Source organism: Haemaphysalis longicornis, unplaced genomic scaffold (assembly GCF_048455015.1).
Source record: "Haemaphysalis longicornis isolate Haplotype H1 unplaced genomic scaffold, Haemaphysalis longicornis Haplotype H1 scaffold_1, whole genome shotgun sequence".
Taxonomy (NCBI): Eukaryota; Metazoa; Arthropoda; class Arachnida; order Ixodida; family Ixodidae; genus Haemaphysalis; species Haemaphysalis longicornis.
Window position 1 is genome coordinate 323,664,238 of NW_027526203.1, and position 20,363 is coordinate 323,684,600.

The window sequence follows — 20,363 nt, forward strand, 5'->3', positions numbered from 1 at the left end:
AAAGAAATTCGGTGTCATATCTGACCTGTGCAAAACCAGGTCTTTTTACTTTGTGCTCTTCGGTAGATCGTGTGACGTCTAGTGACCATATCGCCGCTATTTTCGATATGTGCCCAAGAAAAAATGATACGCGTGAAGCACACTTCTTTGTTAACATGTCTCGGTACGGTAAGCTCATGGGATCAGCCCTACCTTCTACACCACCTCGGAACAACGACTGTCGTTCCAAGGAGCTCGTTTCATTAATACAGGATTCGGCTATTCGGGCTGCATTTACTACCTCTACTGTTCAAGAGAGGCCATGCAGTCTCTGGTGGAATTATGAAGGTACAAGAGACTACCGCCGAAGAAATGCAGTGTCCAACCAATTGGAGCAATACTAAGTATTTTCTATTTGTTTCTAAACGAACGCTTGCACGGGCAAAGCAGACGTATAATACGCCGCTTCTCATTTCTATGAAAAAAACTTCGGCGTCCGCCCTTTGCCTGGTTGCTGATTAAAAAACGTGGCATTAGCTCAGGAAACCCGGACTCCTTCATTCTAACTCCAAGCCAGATCGATTGGATCCAGGTTTGCAGGCTCATTTCACCTCGGCATTTACCCCTGGCTCCAGTGTACGGCTCCTGCTCCCTCTAGGGTTTGACGAACTAACGACGAATGAGCTAGTCGAAGTGCTGCCCCGTGTATCCGATTCGGCACCAAGACCAGACGGTATTTCAGTTGCCACGATAAAGATGTTCTTCAGTGAGTTGCCTCACGACCTCCTACATATTGTCGCTCTCTCGTTGTTAATAAAGATTTGATTCATTCATTCATTCTCGTTGCGCTACTCCTGCTCTTCTTTCAAATGGCGTCTTTCTAAAGCTACTGCCTTGCCTAAGAAACCTTGTTTAGGATAATTATTAGATAACATAAAACCGGTACATTTAATGTCAAACCTTGTCAAAATTATTGAGAGGGTCTTAACGTCCAGAATTGAGAAATTTCTATCCGATCAAAACATTTTGAGTGTTCGCCAAGTGGGCTTTAAGCCATGCTGCTCAATATGATTGGCCACATGAATATGGAAAGCCGCCCCGTGGCTCGTCACTTGAAAGAGGTCGCAGCAATCCTCACTCATGAAGTTACTAAAGCTTACCATAGCGTTGAATACTGCATTCTTTTAGAAAAGCTGGTTCGCCTATTTTTTCTGGATAGTTATAATAATTCGTGGGTTAAAATGTTTTTCACTGATTTCAAATTACTTCTTTACCAGCACGGCGTCACCTGTTAAAATTATAACCAACTGCGAAGTTTATGTCTCACGGCTCGATCCGGTCTCCTGATCCGTTTAATGTGCTCCTCAGCGAAGTTCCAGTCGTTTGGGGATACAGACAAATTGCTATGCTGATGACCTAACATTTTTCACCTCATCAAGAAATATGCACACCTCGTTCCAATCTTCGCAGATTTACCTCTTGACCTTATAATCATGGCTGAACGATCTTTGCCTGTCATTAAATGTTGACAAATGTGCCGTCTTGGCACTCTTGATGCAAGACACTTTCAATTTTCCTGACATGCCGACAGAAAATAATACCCCGGGCTATGTCTATGAAGTACCTAAAAGGCTGTATGACAGAAATTTTAATTGCGCCCTTATATTGAGGTTATTACGGCCAAATATCAGGGAGTGGTTTCGCAACCCTGCAACACTCTTTGAGCAGTGCAAGTAAACCCCTGCGCGACGTTGAGATTACACTTCCAGGGATACCTGAGCCAAATATTACACGTGCATGTGAAGCGGTGAGCGAGCAAATCGCTGTGAAAGACACGAAAAAACCAACCACGCTCTCTTCTATTTTTCTCATTATGCACTCCTGGTATGGCCTAAACGACGTCATTGAGGCCATGGCTGTCCTATTGGCTGTCGCTGGTCAACTTCGCGGCTTATTTTTTGCATTTCCTGTGACGCTCCGCCGTCGTCTGCGCTGTGTAGCAGCCTATTCTATGCATGAACCCGTACGCACAGTTTTGGCGTTTCTTTTGTGTCTTGAGTGCGCGCGAAGTTTGAGTGACGGACTCAATACTCCCCTTTCAACGAGACCACTCGACAACAAACGTTCATTGCTTCAAAAACGCCGTACCAGCCTGAGCGCGTGCTTGCGAGAAGGCAGCCATACCTACTTTTTTGTGGCACCAGACCGGAAATACACCCCTCCACGTTGCGGAGAAAAAGAGAAAACTCCCCGGCCTGTGATACATCGAAGGCCGCCGAAGAGAACGCCGCGAGCAGCCCCCCTCTCCGGGAGAGAGCGCGCAGCTTTCTTCACGTTGTTCGCGGTCGAGTTGAGAGGGAACAATTATGCACGATTTGTCATCGCGCGTAGTTTCGGTGATAGTGAGTGGATTTTCATAATTCTTGCCGCGGGAGATTGCTGGGACAATAGACTTTACCCCAAAATACATTCCGAGTAGTCAATGGTAAGTGCTGCAGGGCCCCTTTAAAGAGCTTTTGTAATAAGCGGTCAGGTATGCGTAGAGACATTCTTCTAATGCTTTATCGCTTGTACATTCGGTATATCCTGGAAATCGACTGCGAACTTTTTTCCGGTTACCCACTTTATAAGCTCCGCCCTTTGGTACGTTGGAAAGGCAAGCTTTGCGGTTGTGCTTGGGTTTACTCAAGTACGTCCCCATTTGTGCAGTGTACTGGGAGGCCTGCATCCTTTCTCTGATTTCTCGCTTCAAGTTGCTGGCAGTAGACATATATAATGAATTTGCCTATTTCTAGATCGGAAATAGTATTTGTTCATTACCCAGCATCCTTTTTTCCCACCCATGGATTAGGTACAAACGCCCCCAGGTGGTCAATGTTCAATCCTTTCTAGCCCTTGAAACATCAACCTTCTGAATTCCCTCTTTCGATTCTCGATGTTCGATGGTGGACAAATTCGACAATATTTTCACCTCAAATTACAAATACTTGCCCGGGAGGTCTCCAATTGACCCTTTAAGCGACCACCTAGAGGAATTTCCGATTGATGTGGTTGTAGCCAAAGGTGCCTTCCTTTGAAGCAAAAAGGCTGCAATAGGTATATTTTCGCCTGCGCCAGACTGGCCCTGTCCGCTTCCCCAGATTTCACATTAGTCTTTAAAGCGAAAGCTTTCTTAGTGACCGATGACGCATTGTCAAAAAAACTAATGCATTTCCCCGTAGACCGGTTGGTCGACCGAAAAGCTCTGATAAGACCTCTGGACACACGGCGCGTGCGTGAATCCGGGCTTCCATTGTGTCAAAACGGTTACTTGAAAATCGTGAAAAAGAAGGAAAGGTTCTAGATAAGACAATTCACCCATCGATCATGAAGAAGAAGTACAATAGTACAGCTTTATCTCATAAACTGTAACGGCATACATGTAAATCATTCGTAGATGCGCTTACTTAGTGCGCGAAAAATCGTCGCGTGGGTTCGTTCTTCGCATGTGATTCGAGTCTTAGAAGGTTTGGCGATCGATTGTACCGACTTTCAGCGAAAGTTGGACGCCTTTTTAGCGAATCTTTTGCTCCCTTTTGACGCCGTTTTGATGTTCGAAAGCTTTCGCGCTTCCCTCGACTTTCTTTAGGAAGGGGTGGTAAATTTTTGTGGCGGAATTCTTGGCGATCTCCACGGCTCCCAGAAAGCTGAGTGAGGAGCACTCGCATGTGCTCGTTGCTACCGATTCTCTTTCTGTCTGCAAAACTTTCTCTTGACCAACCATTACACCTCCTCGCCGAGCCCTTTCGATGCTTAAATCAGCACGTGCCAGAAATCCGTCTGGTCCGGGTTCCAGGGCACAGAGGCATTCACCTCAACAAAGCCGCTGACTTCATTCAGCAAAAGCAGCGCTGGATGGGCCAGTGGTTGATGCAGTTCCCCCTGTTTCCCACATGGTTTCCGCTCGGTTTCGTATACGTACTGCTGGCCCGAGAGCTCCCCACTAGGCAACATCATTGGCTGCCCCGATATTAAGCCCCTCCGGTACTATAGGAACTGTGACTTTGCGCAGTCTCGACTGTGCGAGGGCAGACTGACCAGATGTCGCTGCCGGATACCTAATTTGAACTTTTACCTTCCCCGTGCAAGCTTATATACCGTCGCAACTGTGCGGATTCGGCGCCAAGAGGAGACCATTTCCTACTTCGCATTATATTACTGACGATTCCTTTCCCTCTGAAATCTAAACATGGAGGTTACCCTTCGCCGTCTGGATCTTTCCTTGTCGGTACCTGAATGTTATCATTTGGGGCATTAGGGCTTGGGTTCTGCCACGGGAATGCTTGTCGCCCGCTTCACTCTTTTATCTCCGAAACAGGTAGTTTATCATGCTAGTAAAATGCATCTAAAGGAACCTTCATTTTCCTTAACGATTAGTTAACCATATATTTTTATTAGTGTGCTTGTTATCTATTTTCACGTATTAATTTCTCTCTATTTCTCAAAATTGCTACATTCCTTTCCTCCAAATTTTGTGACCTCGAGCTTCGCCTATATTCCATAAACATTTCTCAACATAAGATGTGAGTCCACGTTGGCCAATCCCCCAGAGTGGGTTCACGCTATTATTATCTTGGAATCAACCAACAATGTCGCAGTTAAGATGCCTTTAATAAGTATATGACCAGGTATTCGCATTCAAGCGCGTTAGCAAAAAGAAGGGCCCTGAGGAGTCTTCGTCCTTCGGCAATCATCATATGGCAAAGCTATACGTCAAGAGCTCTCATTATATATATAGTTCGTATCACCCTGGTGTGATCATCGGCAACTATGTTTTCAATGCTAGAGTATGCTTTTAGTGCGGAAACATTGACTCGGTAGGCCGAAAATCCGGTGTCCTGCTTCGTCGTAGAGGAGATATGGCAAACAAAATGGCTGATGGCGTAAAGCGAACAAATAGTAAAGTAATTTAGCTGAAAAGAAACCAACGGTAAATTTGAATTGAACTATGGGCCTCTGAAATTTGAGGCAAGCACACATCTCCAGCGCCACCACAGCCTGATGTCTTTCACTGACTAAAGGTGGACCTAGCGAATGCGTTGTAGCCTTTCCAGAAACGCGTTCTTAGACAGGCACTGAGCCCTGAATGAGTAATTTGATCATTCTAGTTACAGAAGTAGCAATTAGGTGAATAGCAAAGTACACCAGACATCTACATTAAATTTTCTCTTTTCCTGGCCTCACTCCCCTCTAGCGAGCAGTGGAGGGCTTCCCTGGCCAGCCGGGATCCCGACATCCAGCCCACCCTCGAGACGAAGGCGAGGACCGCCAGCGGAAGTGAAGGTTACCCGGAATAAAGACGCTTTCCACACGGCGGAGCCCGTCACAAAAGTCTTTTGCTCGTTCGAATAAATATTGATTCAATGAATCAATCTTTCCCTGGCGACGCAAACGCGAGTACATGCCGGCCTGACATTAGGCCTGAAGTTACGTTTTGAGCTATAACATCATCAGCCGGCACCTGCAACTTTATGTTCAATGAGTTTGACGCTGTTCGGCCCGTCGTAAGGCTCAACGTTACGCATACCTAACGTTGAGCCTACATATAACGTGGCAAGGACACTTGGTCAAAGCCCAACGGAGAGAAGGAGAATACGCAAAGGGAAAGGGTGAAAATGATTACGCGAGCTAACGTGACTTCAACACGCGCCACGCCGGGCTTCGTACCTACCCGGCGGCCCCACCCAGCGGCGCAGTAGTCGTCAGAGATCGATTGCTTCAAAGACGATGAACAACTCCGTTGGGATCCACGGCTCGAATGGCGGCGCGAATAATACCGGCATATCCGCTGGCAACAGGACTTTCGCCTTCACTACATCAGGAAGTCTTCCGTCTTCTCGTGACAGTTCGATCAACAGGAAACAATGAAGAGTGCTGTATGGCTTGCAGTTTTATTTTCAAGTGAACATTTTTCAAAATTATTTGTACAGTATGCTGTCAAACCACACAAAATAGTATTCGAAAAAGATGGCTAAGCGTCACAACACATCCATCAGTGCCTCCCATAACTAGCCGCAGTGCATTTGCAGTGAAAACAAGGCAATTACAGATGCTATGAGCGCTGAAAACAAGGTGACGACGGGCAAAATGCGAAACAACATAATAACGGTTTCGCCCTCTTTGAAACATCGTTTGAAACATTAGAGAGTTTTAGCATAGCGGCTAGCGGAGGCTAACGCTACGGTGGTGGGTTACCGGGACCCGACCACGCATATGCGCGCGCGGGGAGGGCGAGGAAGTTGCCCCTCAGTGGAACGAAGGCGCGGGCATGGCGAAGGCCGGCCGGCGGAACTAATCCCCCCACCGGAACGAATTTTTCACCTTCCCAGTCGGGCCCTGCTACCTGCCGCAGTAGCGTTAGCGGACGGTACCCGGTATGCTAAAACTCTCTATTAAGAGCAATGGGGAATTGCGTATTTCCCGGAAAGTTATATGTGAGTTTTAAAGCGGCAAATTGCGGTAACAAGACTTCATATGCTTATCTTCGTGACGAAACCGCATCACCTATAACTACATAACAACCACAAACATCACTTTCCAACACGGCGCGTTCCCATAGTCACAGGAAATAGCGTCAAACACTCACGGCGACGGTAAATACAACGCTGCGCGGCTGCGAGCCGCTTTCCAGGGTAACAAGTACAAAACATAAGAACTCTTTCCACTTGTCTGATGAGTCAATATGAATGTGTTTGTTGTTCGACACCTTGTTCTGCCACCTGCTCTCAAAAGTGGTACTGTGCGAAAAACAAGTAAATTACAAATGAAAGTTCTTCCTTTCCAAAAACTAGAAGCTGTGCTTTGCGTACCTCTGCATTGCGGTTGGAGGATGGGAGGAGATGCATCTTCTGGCAAAAAGACCTGCGCTCCAGTGAGGCGGGTTCTATTAACAATCAGTTGTATTTGGTCCATTAAGGATCTGTGCTCCGTGTCCGACAGGAACTCTTCTTTAAGAGTTACAATACGGACGCCGCATGGCGGAGTTAACTCTGTACCGCTGAAATAAATACGGTACAGCGCGGGCTAAAGTCCTCCGCCGCAGCCTAGCACCCCCGGAGCTCTAAATTGAGCTCGCTGCGTGTACGCAGAAGCCCGCGCGTTCTTCTACAGTACCTTTTGAAGAAGGGCTCCATAAAATAAAATTGAAACCCGCTTTGGTGCCTGATTTTGGGAAGGTGGTCGCATTCGCTCTATGGGGGCCATATTTGAACGTTTCGTAGTGAGGTAAGCTCCGCCGTGCACGTCTGCCGAAAAAATGGAGGGGCCGTCGTGGCCCGATGGTTCGCGTTGTGGCACCGTCACGCTGCTTGCCTGTCCGTGCACTCTTCGGAAAGTACGTTATCAGCACGCGACGCACGAGGAGAACCGAGGGTGTTAGAAACCGTGCGGTTTTATCATTACACCTGCTCAACCGCTGCCACAGCGAGTAGCAGAGAGCACCAAAGCGTGTGTGATTGTCCGGTCGGGATATTGCCGCCGAAAGAGACTGACAACCATGTAGCATCCGGTGATTGCTCCTTAGCTACACTAATTAAGGAACGCCAGCATCGCCGTCTTCTCCCGCCAAGAAGCGCATTGACCAGTCAAGGTGTCCCGATTAATCCCGACGGGCATCGGTCAAGACACTTCCATGCGGATGTTCTGCTCCCAAAACAGCCGAATGACCTAGCGCTGCGGCCGACGGAAGCGCTTCGGTGAATGACAAGGGCCAGTATGCCGTTGGGTTCTTTCGAACTAATGTCGGGTGCGCATCTGCGTATATAGGCGAGTGTGAGCGCGTCCGCCTCCGTCTCAAGAGAGTATCGGCACGGCATTTCCGCGCCTCACCGCCAGGGCTGTCTTCTGGAACAATGGCACTTGATCCTGGTACTGCACTGTCTTAACATCCTGACCGCTGTCCCTAGGTATGCTGAGGGACAGTGAGGGGTCAGCAGCGCGCTCCTCCGTTCCGACGACGTGCGAAGCGGGCAGACGCTGTTTCGTGTGAGGATCCCACGCGGCCGCACAGGTCATGGTAACGATCACCGCGCGTCGGGGCGTGCGTGCGCGGGCGGACAAACTTTAGCTTGGATTCGGGCATACATACTATTCTGCTGCGGTAATTACGTTTGATGCTCTGTGGAATCGTGCAATGCTGACGTTACCACACAGCACACGCAAGATTTTTATGGCAGGGTTCATTGCACGCCACAGGTCCAGCGAAAAATTGTCCGTACGTACACACTTTCATCGATATCTCTGCCTCAACTTTCTTCCGCTCGATATACACCCTCCACGCGGGCGCAGCGACTACACCTGAGAAGCCTAGCCGGCTCGTGTGTACTCGGTCCGTCATACGCCGAGTCTGCTCCTTTGGTGGCAGTGCTGATCGATTACGTGCTTTGAGAGAGAGCATGCTCACAGGAGTTCTCGAGGCGCGTGCTGTCCGTTTTTACGGGTATCTTTGCATCATAGCCTGCTGTGTGGTAAGCAGATGTTCTGATCAGGGAGAGTGGGTAACAGGTGGGTGGATGTTGGAGGGCGGTGCTTTTCGGGTTCACTTATTTGAGAAAGAAACCTTAGACCAGGGGTAAACGGTGGAGAGCCCCCTTTCCCCCGTGAACAACAAAAAACAAACGAGTAAAATAGTAGCCAATAATTCGCCGTGCATAAAGCAGTGGAATGTCACGCATACCAGATTTTCCTGCAGAGGGTTTCATTTCCTTCCTGCCCTTGCCCCGTCAAAACACATTCCACTGGCCGGGGACATATTATTACCAAGCCATTCATCATTTGCTCCCGTGACTCCGCCTTTGCAACCTTTTTTTCCCACCCAAATTCGCACCCAAATAGCACGGGGAAAATTTATCCTTCCAGCAAAGAGGATAAGAGGATGGCAAATTATGATTTCCGCTTCTTGTAGCAAGGCACTTAGAGAGTTCGGAATGTTAATTATATTTTAGATTGCTCCAGGACCTTCGCCCCCTGAACCACTTTCGCCTGCTGACAATAAGCAGACAGTGTCAGGTGAAGAAGCAGATTTCAAATCACATTCAAGCAAAATTTAGGCTCATTAGAACATTGTGTCGTGATAGTGGCTAAGGCGCACCTCTCTGTCAGAATAAGGAAAAAGAAAATGTCTGGCAGAAGGGTCTGCGTTCCATGGGCATGCTACCAACCCGGGTTCTACAAAAAACCCGTGTAACTGCTGCCCACCGCGTTATGCTCGCCAAATCGTTGACTAGACCCGTCCTACTTCGAATGCTGCAGGATTTTTTAGTCTCGCCGCTCTCCTACTACTGTGTGACAACTGAACGGATAACCCTAAATCAGCTTTTATTTCTGACAGTCGGTAATATGTGTAGACAATTTCGTATACCTCTCCGGTGGCTACCCGCAACTGCTCACGTGCTGGCCGCTCTCACGTATGATCCCTTAAAGAAGCTATGAAGATAAAATACGACCTTGTTCGATTTGAAAGAACTAGCCTGTGGTAACTTACCCAGCTCCGTGTGCATCTGCACGGCGAAATGGGGCAATGTAAATATGGCGTTTAGTATTGTGTAATGTCCCCGCGCAGTTCGAATTTTTCAGTCAGATTTGTGGGTGGCTCCGTTATTCGACAGATTTAATTCCTTGAACGTGGCCACAAGCCATACTCTTGTGTTAGGCTGAAGCATACCAGTGAAAGTATCTTGAGACTCATATAGCTCAACGCGCCTGAACGTTGAATAGGGCAACGAAGCGCGATATCTACACACCACTTCCGTGTGCTGGAATATTTGGCCATCTAAAATCTGTACTGCCCGAATAAAAATTGGGTAAGCGAATGCTGTACGCATTTATACCGAAGCACAGCTCTGTGTTTTAGTCATTGATAAAAAATAGGCGTCATGCTCGAGTTTTAAGCAGCTGTTTTTTTACTTATACGGAGAAGCTGGTGATTCTGCGTCGTGCTACGCTATACGTGGACAGCGACCTCTCGGCACTTTTGTAATAAGAAGCTTTGTAGTGGGTGTAGGGCCCTGCAGACGCGAGGGTTTGAAGCACGCCGACTTGAAATTTAAAGGGTGAAGGTACATGGCCTAACCTTGATGATGCGCGTCGTGGGTGTCTGAAGCTCGGCGATAAAAGTTGGCACAGCGCCCAGTATTACATCAGCGGCGCAGCTGTCACGGTGAGATAATGTGCGTGATTGGGCTGTCTTCAAGTGGGCGAAAAAAATAGCAGAAATAGTTAGACATACAATCAGATAAGCAATTAGTTAAAAAATAAGGAAATTATCGGATAAACAATGATGGAAAAAATTAGATAAAGTTCGTTCGCGCGTAACACCAGTCGACTTCTTGAAACGACTGTGATTTTTCTTTATGTAAAAGAACAGTGCATTGAGCCTAAAATGTTGAGGTGCAGAAGAACCACTCAAAGGTTGATGCCTTGAAAAATGTCGGCTGTGTGTACTAATCAGATGGTGAGAGCGGAAGTTTAAAACTCCTATGGCTGATTTTTGTCATTAATATATTTATGTGCGTCTGTTTATGTGCATGCGTGCGTGCGTGTGTCTGTGTATGTGTGTGTGTGTGTGTGTGTGTGTGTGTGTGTGTGTGTGTGTGTGTGTGGACAGGAGACGAAACGAGAAGTGTTCGGCGCAGAACATTTGCCACAGAGTGCATTTTCACGGGTTTGATGATACCAAAAGTGGCCCAACAGAGCGGTCCAGTAATCCCGCACCACCAGGACAACAAACTTTTGATCATTTGTGGCTCGTTTACCGTGCAAGTAAAAATGAAAGAGTATCATAAAGCCTTCAATATAACTGATTTACGTTCGCGGAAATCAATCGACGTTCCTAGAGTCTTTTAGCTAGACGCGACCGTATAACCATTAGATTTTTTACCATTATCATAGCTACACTGACACGACCGCGAACGCGCAGTACATTACTATCGGTGACAGCGTTTGCGTGGTCACGTCAACGGCCCACAATCACATCGAATCCCAACCGCCGCAGCTAAGACACCCTAATGTTCGCAGGACTTTATGGTCTAGCCAGGAGGTTCCGTCTAGTGCTAGTCATCATAAGAAAGGCGACACGACTACTCAGTACTCTACGCTTTGCACCTTTCTCAGTTTGCCATTTGTAACACCGTCTAGTTTTTTTACACGTGCCTCAACCAAAAGTATCAGAAAAGAAAAAAAAAGTGAACAGCCAAGCACGAACCTTAAGACACACATTTCAATAATTTGGTTTCTATAGGTAAGGCGTCAGTGTCAGGCTGTGAGCTGACGAAGTGTAATAACCGGACGTTATTATTGCGAATGGGGGATTCGATTATACGATCCTGATTAAACGGAATTCTTGTGACCCCGTTCTATCCATTGCTGACAGCACATAGACTTTGAGGGGGCTTCTGCTCTGTGACTACGTGAAACAAAGAATGGCAGCATTCATTTGTACGGGTCAATGTGGCGCCCCCCGGCGCTCACATCTTCGCAACAACCAGTCCATGCAGCATGCACTCTGGCCCGCTCGCGCAGACTTGTGCAACGACAGCTTTGCGGCTTTGCGAGCTAGAGCGTTCGAAGAATACTTGCGATCTTAAATGAGAATGGACCTCCCTGGCAGCTCGCTCCCTCATTGACACGTTTCGAAACGTTGCCGTTGCTACCGGCAACAATGTTGTGTTCGTATCTCGTTTTCGTCGGAGGAACTATAAAATGCAGTTTTGCTTCTGTTATTTTTAACGGTTACATAACCAATAACCTCAGCCCAGGCTTTAAAATGTCGGCTAACTTAACCACAAAATTGTAAATTGGGCCTTTGATAATACGATTTAAGATAGATGTCCAAATAAAAAGGTTTGCGAGAAAGGTTACCAAGAAGCATGCAAGACACATTTTCAGCGCAGGCCATATCAGTCCCGTCCATGTGGAAAGCGAAAGATCGTAGTACATAATTAATACAACGTGAATACGTCAAAGTAGGTCGAAAATTGGCAGATTTTGATTTTCCTCCTGAGAGAAACTTTCCTCGAACCGTAACAATCCTATCTCTACCTTTTGTAGCAGCTACTGTAATGAGAAATGTAATCGCAATTTGGCACTTTTCGTTTGTTCTCAGATAGTGCCACCGCTGTTTTTGTGGCAAGCGCTCCTTGCTGAACAGAAAGCGGTGACCAGCTTTTTGAATGACGGGAGAATTACTCGTGTACCCGGAAAATATTTTGGTGCTTTCGCCTCTCCGTATTCCCTTCGGTCTCGAGTAGGGAGCCCTATCATGGTCCCGCACTCTATTCCGATATTAATGCCTACCGAGGAGGTGAATGAGGAACCAGTGTCCCCCACGAAGAGAGTGAGAGCGATCCCTATCTCGCCCTTCATTTAGCGAGGCTTAGACGACTCCACATTTCTCAAGTGAGGGGGAGCAGCGTACGTGCACGTCACTGTCCCAGAACCAAGTTACGTCATGCTGTCCTCGCCGAATGCTCGCTGGATGAACACTTCCAACATTGTATATGCTTACACGGATGCGAAGGCCTACCATTTCTTTTCAGCCAATAACGCAACTTTCCGTCTTTCTAGCGCAACTTTCAGATTCTTGTAACAATATAATTTTAAAACTGACACTTTCAGACAATTAGAGACTGGAAGCTAGGCTGAATAATTTTCTTTTCTCTTGGCGGACGGTGTACGCGTCCTTCATAAAAATGTATTCTGTATGCTAATATGAACAACCGTCGATGGCTTTCCGCCGCGTGTAGTGCTTGCGAGGACTTCTCAGCACCTTTTTCGCAGGCGGCACCTCAGTTACTTTCTTGAAATAAGGAAGCGATGTGGATTGGCTATGGGCGGTCTTGCTACCGTGAAAACAACGGTCTTCTGTTCGACTGCGCTTAGATACGATTCATATTTGAATAATGATGAACCGACTGTATCTGGTCCTGAGTGAGAGTTTGTGTAACCTGGCTCGCGTAGAACACACTTCGTGAAAACAACCTTAATCCTAGGCAGAGCCTCCTGGTTGTCGGCGCCTCACCAGCAGCCAGGCATGCCAAGATAACATGACGAGTGCCGCTTATAACGACCGTTACCCGGAGCCCAGAGACGACGCATTTTCGCGAGCTCAAGCTGAAGCCGGCGAGACTCGGCTGAACAGCCTGGGCGAGCAAAAGGACAAGCTCGGTTCACAATGCACACCGACCACAGCACGCGGAACATAGAAGTCGAAGATGGTGGGAAGATGGGCCCCCGATTCAGTGGTGCCGCGCCCAGAGAGGCTCGACAGGTGATCATTAAGAAACGTCGGGCTGGCCGGACGGTGGCTGCGGCGGGGAGTTGACGGTCAGACGAGCAACATCCTCGGACACGCAGTCGGCGACCGAGTCCACGGAGTCTTCGGGCCTGAGCGCCGTGTTCCTGGACAGGGGCGCGCGGACTGCGCCGGGCGGGGGCTGGCGCAGCATGACGCGAAAGGGCAGGCGCACCACGAGCGGCCGGTCTATGCAGCTCAGGATGGCCTTGACCTTGACTTCGTAGCTGACGTTCACTCCGTACGGGTTCTTCTCGCGCGGGTTCAGCAGCATGGTGGTGGAGGAGAGGCTGTACGCGGCTCCTTCCTCCTCGTGGAACTCGCTCTCCACGGCCAGCGCCACGGGGAATTTCTCGCACTTCTCGAGGCACACGTCGAAGTCCCGCGACACCGTGGAGCCCGGAGGCACGGTGCGACCGGGGCCCGTGTCGGCGCTGCCAATCAGGTTCTTGAACCGGCCGTGGGTGAACATGCACACGTGCACGTGCTGCAGGACGGCTACCTTGAGGCGCTGCACCGTCTTGGAGGAGCCGTTGCTCAGGGTCACGTGGATGCGCACCACCTGCGTGCAGCACAGGGAAAAAGCTCAGGAACACCACGCTCCATGGCAAGCCTGCATACAGTTAATCGAGTTCTTCTGAATGCCAAGGCTCAAGTTGAGACTACAGTAAATGTTAAACCCTAGAACCCAGTTAACTGGATGCTTCACTCGCTCAGAATGAAGTAACAGCCACTAGCAGCCGGCCCCCTTAAAGGGACACTGAAGTGAATTTGTCAAGCTCCCGTTTTTGCTTGCACTGCGTAGACTGGCTCAAATTAGCACACTTTTCATCGTTTATCCGGTTGACAAATCGGTAATTATTTTACAAAGCGCCAAAGAAGAAAAACTACCATGCGCGGTTTGCGGCGGCCGCACAAACTAAGCTGTGACGTTGGGAGGAGGGGGCGCCGTGATTGGACGATGCCCAAGGTTAGCAATCAAACAAGTTTCGGTTTCGGTCTGTAAAACAACATGTTTGACATTCGATGGCGTCGTTGGATGGGCATTCTCAATATCCCAGTTATCGTAGTACCGCGCTTCTCCCATGTTGTCGGCTGTAAAATGCATAAGATAAGCCTCCCAGGACGGCTTGGAATCGTAGCATTCACTATCTGAGGCCTACGCAGTGCATGAACGCCCTCCGCGTCCCCGCAGACGCTCAAATGCATGCGCTTTTCCCCCATATTTGGAGCTTGCCTCGCTCATGCCTGTATCGTAAAAAGCGTGTTCGCACCAGGCCAAGGGTCTGTTGATTCTGGCCTGTGCCCACTGCCCGCAAGCAGACGGTGCTTATGGCAACAGCACGCCAACGAGAACTCGCTAGCGCGGCAGTGCCAGCCTGCGCGAGTTCTGTGGACTAGTTCGTGGAGCAATGAACGTTGCGGCGCAAAAAAAGGTGAACTCAGTATAGAAAACATCGGCGAAAAACAAAAAAGTTAACTCATAAAAAAAAGCATGTACCCGCGGCGATTCGAACTTGTGACTGGCAAAACACTTGCGATGACATACCTAGCACCCCAGACGACTAGGCCACAGGGGGCCGCTGGCGGCGATGGAAAAGATAAGGTATATAATGTATAACCAGTTTACACTTTTATTTAGTTTTAGTATTTCAAGCAGCTTAGGTGACTATTTGTTGTATTGCGCTCGTGCAGTAAGCGTCCCCCGAGTTTCCACAATAGCTCACGTCTAGCAATTGCATTTCGTAGACGGGAAAGCGTTCGCAGATGCGTAGTCGTGCTGCTGACCGCTCTGCTTGTTCGCCCAGCGCAAAAAAGTGCTTCCCGCACCCTAGTTTTACGCTGTACGGTAAAAATATCAGTTGATTTTATTTCCTTAGTACCTATATTGACTTCGCTCACTCTTCTCCCCCTTCAAGAGGCCTTATATTTTCCTACTGGCGTACCAGTCAGCGAAGCGTCGCATGTGCGCTTGTGCAGCGCTTGTGTGAAGCAACCTTGACTTGGAGCTAGATACAGTGTACAAACTAACGAAGTAAAGAAAGGCGCATTCTTCCATTCCCAAACGTGTTGTGGCTTAGTTTCAACTGATCGAGCGAATTGCGACGACCCGTCGGCGGCCGGCGGACTAAACGGTGGGCCGACTGACTCGGTCGCGGAAGGTCGGCGAGCCGTGCAGTAGCGCAGCCAATTGTCAGCTCCTCTCCTGCTGACGTCACACGAAAACGCCACAGAAAATGGGCGAGCGTAAAGAGAGGAGGACAGCATTTTCGAATTGATTTTTCTACTAAATAAATTCGCGTAAACGCGCACAGAGTGGTCGAAACAGGGCCCAGGGACTCCGGACTACAGTTTGCGCTCGTAATCCCGCATTGTTTACAAATCACTTCAGTGTCCCTTTAAGCTACTCATCTGAATCTGCTTGCTGTTGCTATCATGGCCCATTGAGTGAAAAATCTCTGGCCATCTCCACTAACGTGAAACCTGGGGAGGGGCAAAGCATGCAGTGTGTAAGTGTATTCAAAGTTTGTAAGTCTCTCTCTTGCCACACGGCGCGCGCTGATTGGGAGCCGGAGAAGTGCCGCTGGGGGCAGCAATCGCGCGCTTGCTGAAGAGGTGGCGCCCTCTCTTGCGTTGAACCGGATTAAGCAACTAAATGAAAGACAGACTGGCCGTCAGTTGTCTTCGTGTCACACGCCGCAGCATGCTACGAAGTATGCTTTACAGGAGAAAGCCTGGCGTTTCGAGACGGAGGGTATTAAATGTTTCTCGTCGTCTCGACGGGCTCGTCGCTTGGGCTCGGCTAGTGTCACTAGATCCTGCCTTGCCCTCAAAGATAATCTGCAAACATAATCTTTACCAGGAACACATGGGGGGGGGGGTTCCATTGTTAACAGGCGCCTTATCATCTATAATGCGGTTTTGATTCTGAGCGCTAGGCGTCCTTGGCCTTGGCGCCTTGGCGTTTTTGCCCATGGAGATGAAAACTTTGGGGAGTAGAGGTTGTTACGATTCTGAGAGCCGCTACCATGTTCGCGCGTCCTGCAAGTTGCGGAGTACCCCGATGTTTAAGAAAGCTGCCTCGGACAAGTTACAACTTGCTGGAGAACGGCCGGCGCGTGGACGCCCCGCTGTCAGTCAATCAAACTTCGGTGGCTGCAAACGGATCTTGTAAGCAACTTGCCCCGAAGGACGCGGACGCCGCAGCCGAAATCTCCTCTCTCCCCTCTCTCGGACTCAACGAGCGCCACTGCTGCCGGCCCCTCACGAACTCTGGAAAGAGCGTTGTGTGTGTCTGTACTTTGTTGAGGCCGTGTGCAGAAAGCACTAGGAGAACTGGTTGACCGTTAGCGCATCGGGAATAGATACGAGGTGCCCCCTAGCACAAAATTGATTCGTTTTGCCGCAGTGAATCCATGATGTCACTCTGCTCGAGTCCTGTACTGTAACCTCGACCGGGAGGGTATTGTTCCGGTATTGCTTCGGTTCATCTCTCGCCATGCAGTAAACCAGTCAAGTTTGTCTTCGGCTTCTTTTCGTCATTACCAAGGCAACAACCTTTTCGGGCCGCTCACCACCACGCCACCACACGCATGACGGAGGCAAGGGAGCCCAGTTCGGGGTCGCTTTCCCGAATGCAACAAGATATATAGCTTTGCTGCAAAAGTCTCGTGTCTTTGAAGCACGAAGCGTTCTAGCACGAGGCGTTGGAAAGCGAGTGTTCCGGTGTGTTCTTTTAGTACGCGTTACGTTCTAGCTCGAGGCGTTGGAAAAGGAGCGTCCCGGTGTTTTAGTACCGTGACGACATGAGACAACGACAGCCCGAACCCCTAAGGTTCTTCTCCCCAAAAAGCCGGCGTCCGTGTCACTTCTCCCCAGGTTTGGGAGAAGCGGGTGAAAGGACATTGTTTTTGCATTCACGGACACCAGGTATTTGCCTTCATGTTGAGAACTCTCAGGGAGCTCTTCTGCCTGAGTTTTGACACATGTCGCTGTGTGTTGCGCACAGACACTGAAATGCAAAGCCGGCCTTTCCTACTTCCCAATTTAGCTTGAGCAACGACGGGTGAGGGGGGGGGGGGGGACGCGCAGCTGGCGTGGAGTTCCTGGTAAGTGACGTCACACCAGCCGGGCGTTTGTGCGTTCGCCGATACGGCGCACGGCACGTTAAGGGATCAGAGCGTAATCTGATATTACTCCCATTAAATGGGCGCTGCTCTATCATCGTAGCCAGGTGATGACTGCGCGTCCAGCGCTGACGCTGTAGTTGCTAGTACGAGCTGCATTCTGGGCGATGAGCGCGTTATCTGCTTGGTTGGAACTGAATTGTACTGGATTAAAGAGTAACAGGTAGCATGACGTCGCGGAGAAACTTGAAGGTACCAACGCTTTAAGCCGCATGTGCTATCGTCATTCCTTTGTGCTGCACAGGTTTCATGTATCCTGTCGGAAGTTCGCCCTTAACTTTATTTTTCACCGCTTAGCTGTATTTTTGTTCAATCCATAAAATGTTGCGCCGAGGGGAAATGTTTATTTTAGCTTTGATTCCCAATACAGTAATTCTGCCGCTGGCGACCGAGGAAGCTTCTGTTTTTGGCTGATTTGAGTGACTGCGTTTAAAATAAATAAATAAATAAATAAATAAATAAATAAATAAATAAATAAATAAATAAATAAATAAATAAATAAATAAATAAATAAATAAATAAATAAATAAATAAATAAATAAATAAATAAAACTCTGTTCTTGTAGACCAAAGGCCTACCTACAAGACAAAGAAAACGCCCTTTATCATCTACTCATCTCTCATCTCTCGCTAATCTCTCCGGTATCATTCCTGAACACAATTACAGGAATGCGAACCAGAGCGCGACAAACAATCTAAAAATACTTCAAGATATCCCTCCCCACCCCTTTCCATCACAATCTGTACCGATTGCCTTGGCTGTGAAGGGGAAGAAGAACAGTGCTTGCCCAGGCGGTCGACACGCTCGGCCTGTAGTTTCCGCCGAATAAGGAGCCTTTACTGCTATTAGCACATCCATTTTCGTAGAGGAACCGGCTATATCCCAGTGCGGCAGTTTTTGTGCTCTATCCAGTATATATCGTACAGAATGACCCGTTTTTTTTTGGCTTAGCAATGGGAAAGGTAATCTCAGTTCTCACCGTGGCGAGCCACGCATTATAGAAGGAAAACCTTCGTGCAACCGGTCTCCACCCTCGCCGCCCTCCTGACCTGCAACGCCGGGTGAATGGAGCGTGTCACCGACAACTCCTGAACTTTATACACGAAACTAACTTGTTCGTGTTTCTGTAAGCGCCTACATCTATTATGCCGCAGGGAAATCTTTGAAATTAAAAAAAAAAAATAATCGAAACGTGGCCCTAGAGTAGCCTGCGCATTTAGAGCGCGGAGTTCGCAGTTTGGAGCGGCACTCGGAGGTAGTGGAGAAGGCTCACATCCCCCTGGTGGTAGGTCTCCCTGTCCAGCGCCGCCTCCAGGTCCAGGCGGCCGGGGCAGAAGAAGAAAGTCTTGCGCACGCTGGCCGACGGCGGTCGCACGGCCAGCGCGTCGGCCGCTGCGTCCGCGTACTGCACACAGCGGAGTGCCATGCGAACCGTGTTGCGCTTGTGAGGCTTCTCGTCCGAACGCTCCCCTGCGCACAAGGCAAGAGATCCCTGCGTCACATTGCTGCATGCATACCGTCACACACGTCCTACGGGTAGCACCCGCAGCAGGCTTTGCTCAAGCCCATAACCAGAAAATAGCCATCGCAATTACTTTAGCACGTTTTTTTCTCTCCTCATTTTCTCTTTTGGACTTGCCGCGGGCAGTCAGGCGCCGGTTGGTAGACCGGCCGCAAGAGCAGCGGGAAAATAATGATGCGCGTACAACCAGAAAGCAAGGCGCACCACCATTCGTGTTCTTTAAAAAAAAAAAAATCTGGCATTTGGTATTGTATAGGCTTTAAGCTTCGGCAAACTTTCCCCCGAGACCAACCTGTGCAGTTCTCGAGGACTTCAAACACATTCTCTGCGCTGGACCTCGTTAACCAACTGGCACGGAAAAACCGCGAAAATGTCCGTGGACACTTTCCGCCCAGGTTTCTTTACGAGATCGTCTTGCCCCGAGGGAGTCTTCAGGAAAGGCATGTCGCGCAACGAAGACGCTGTTAGCATTTCTTCGGGACACGGAAATCGGTAGTACCCTGCAAACACTTGGTCATGTGATCTTTCCACCTGAATATGTGTGTTCGCGCTTCGCGTGTGTGCATGTTCATCGTTTAGGTGTATATGTTCACATTTCCTTCACCCCAATCTGGCGTAGCAAATCGGGTGGCTAGTATCACAGAGTTCCATACAGCAATACCTAGAGAGGAATCTGGCGCTAGATTCCTTTCTATAGTGTCAATTCCTCTATAGTGTCAACGCAAACCCCGGGACGACGCCTACGCTTCGATGGGTAGAAGGGGAAGCGGATTACGTGGGTTCGAAATGTATACCTACGGCGGCGCACATTGCGTTTTTTTACCGGAAGAACACTGATTGCGCGGTTCACTGTTTACAAATTAATCTGCGCACAGAAACGTCTGTTGCTAAAACCGTTGTTGTACGAAATGAAACGGCGCGTCAAGATAAAAAGCAGACGCGGAGTCATGGTACGGTCCCTCAGTCAAAGAGGTATGCGGAGTACGTCCACCATTTGCTGCCAAATATAGCGGGGGGATGACTTTTTCAAAAATATTTGTTGACTTTTTCAAAAATATTTGTAAAAATCTCGGCACTGGTAGTTTTTATTTTTGCAAAAGCTTTTGTGCTAAAAAAATTTTTACCTTTGCAAAAGTTATTTCAGCCAGAACTCGGGACATTCACCTAGCGTTCCTATCGGCCGCCGGTCCGGCCGGTTTACGCCGTACAAGCGGTGTTTGTATGGAAAGTTTGGCCGCCCCGCGCATTTCCCAGTTTGCCTCAGCTGCGAAAATAAAACGGCATGCCGCACGAGCGTGCCTCGACACAGCTAATTCCCAGGTAAACTGGCCGCACATAGCGCCGTCA

At 48.8% G+C, this 20,363-nt stretch overlaps 1 protein-coding gene across 1 annotated transcript in view; it reads right to left on the reverse strand.

Moving 5' to 3' along the window:
* Nucleotides 1-5,885: 5,885 nt before the first annotated feature.
* The window catches only part of LOC144159576 (phosrestin-2-like), a 360,527-nt gene continuing 346,049 nt past the window's right edge, over nt 5,886-20,363 (reverse strand). Inside the window, exons 5-6 of the mRNA XM_077691156.1 lie at nt 18,768-18,964; nt 5,886-13,868 (exon numbers count right to left, since the gene is read on the reverse strand). Coding sequence (XP_077547282.1) covers nt 13,290-13,868; nt 18,768-18,964 — 776 coding nt within the window. The 3' untranslated portion in view covers nt 5,886-13,289. The remainder of the gene's footprint in view (nt 13,869-18,767; nt 18,965-20,363) is intronic.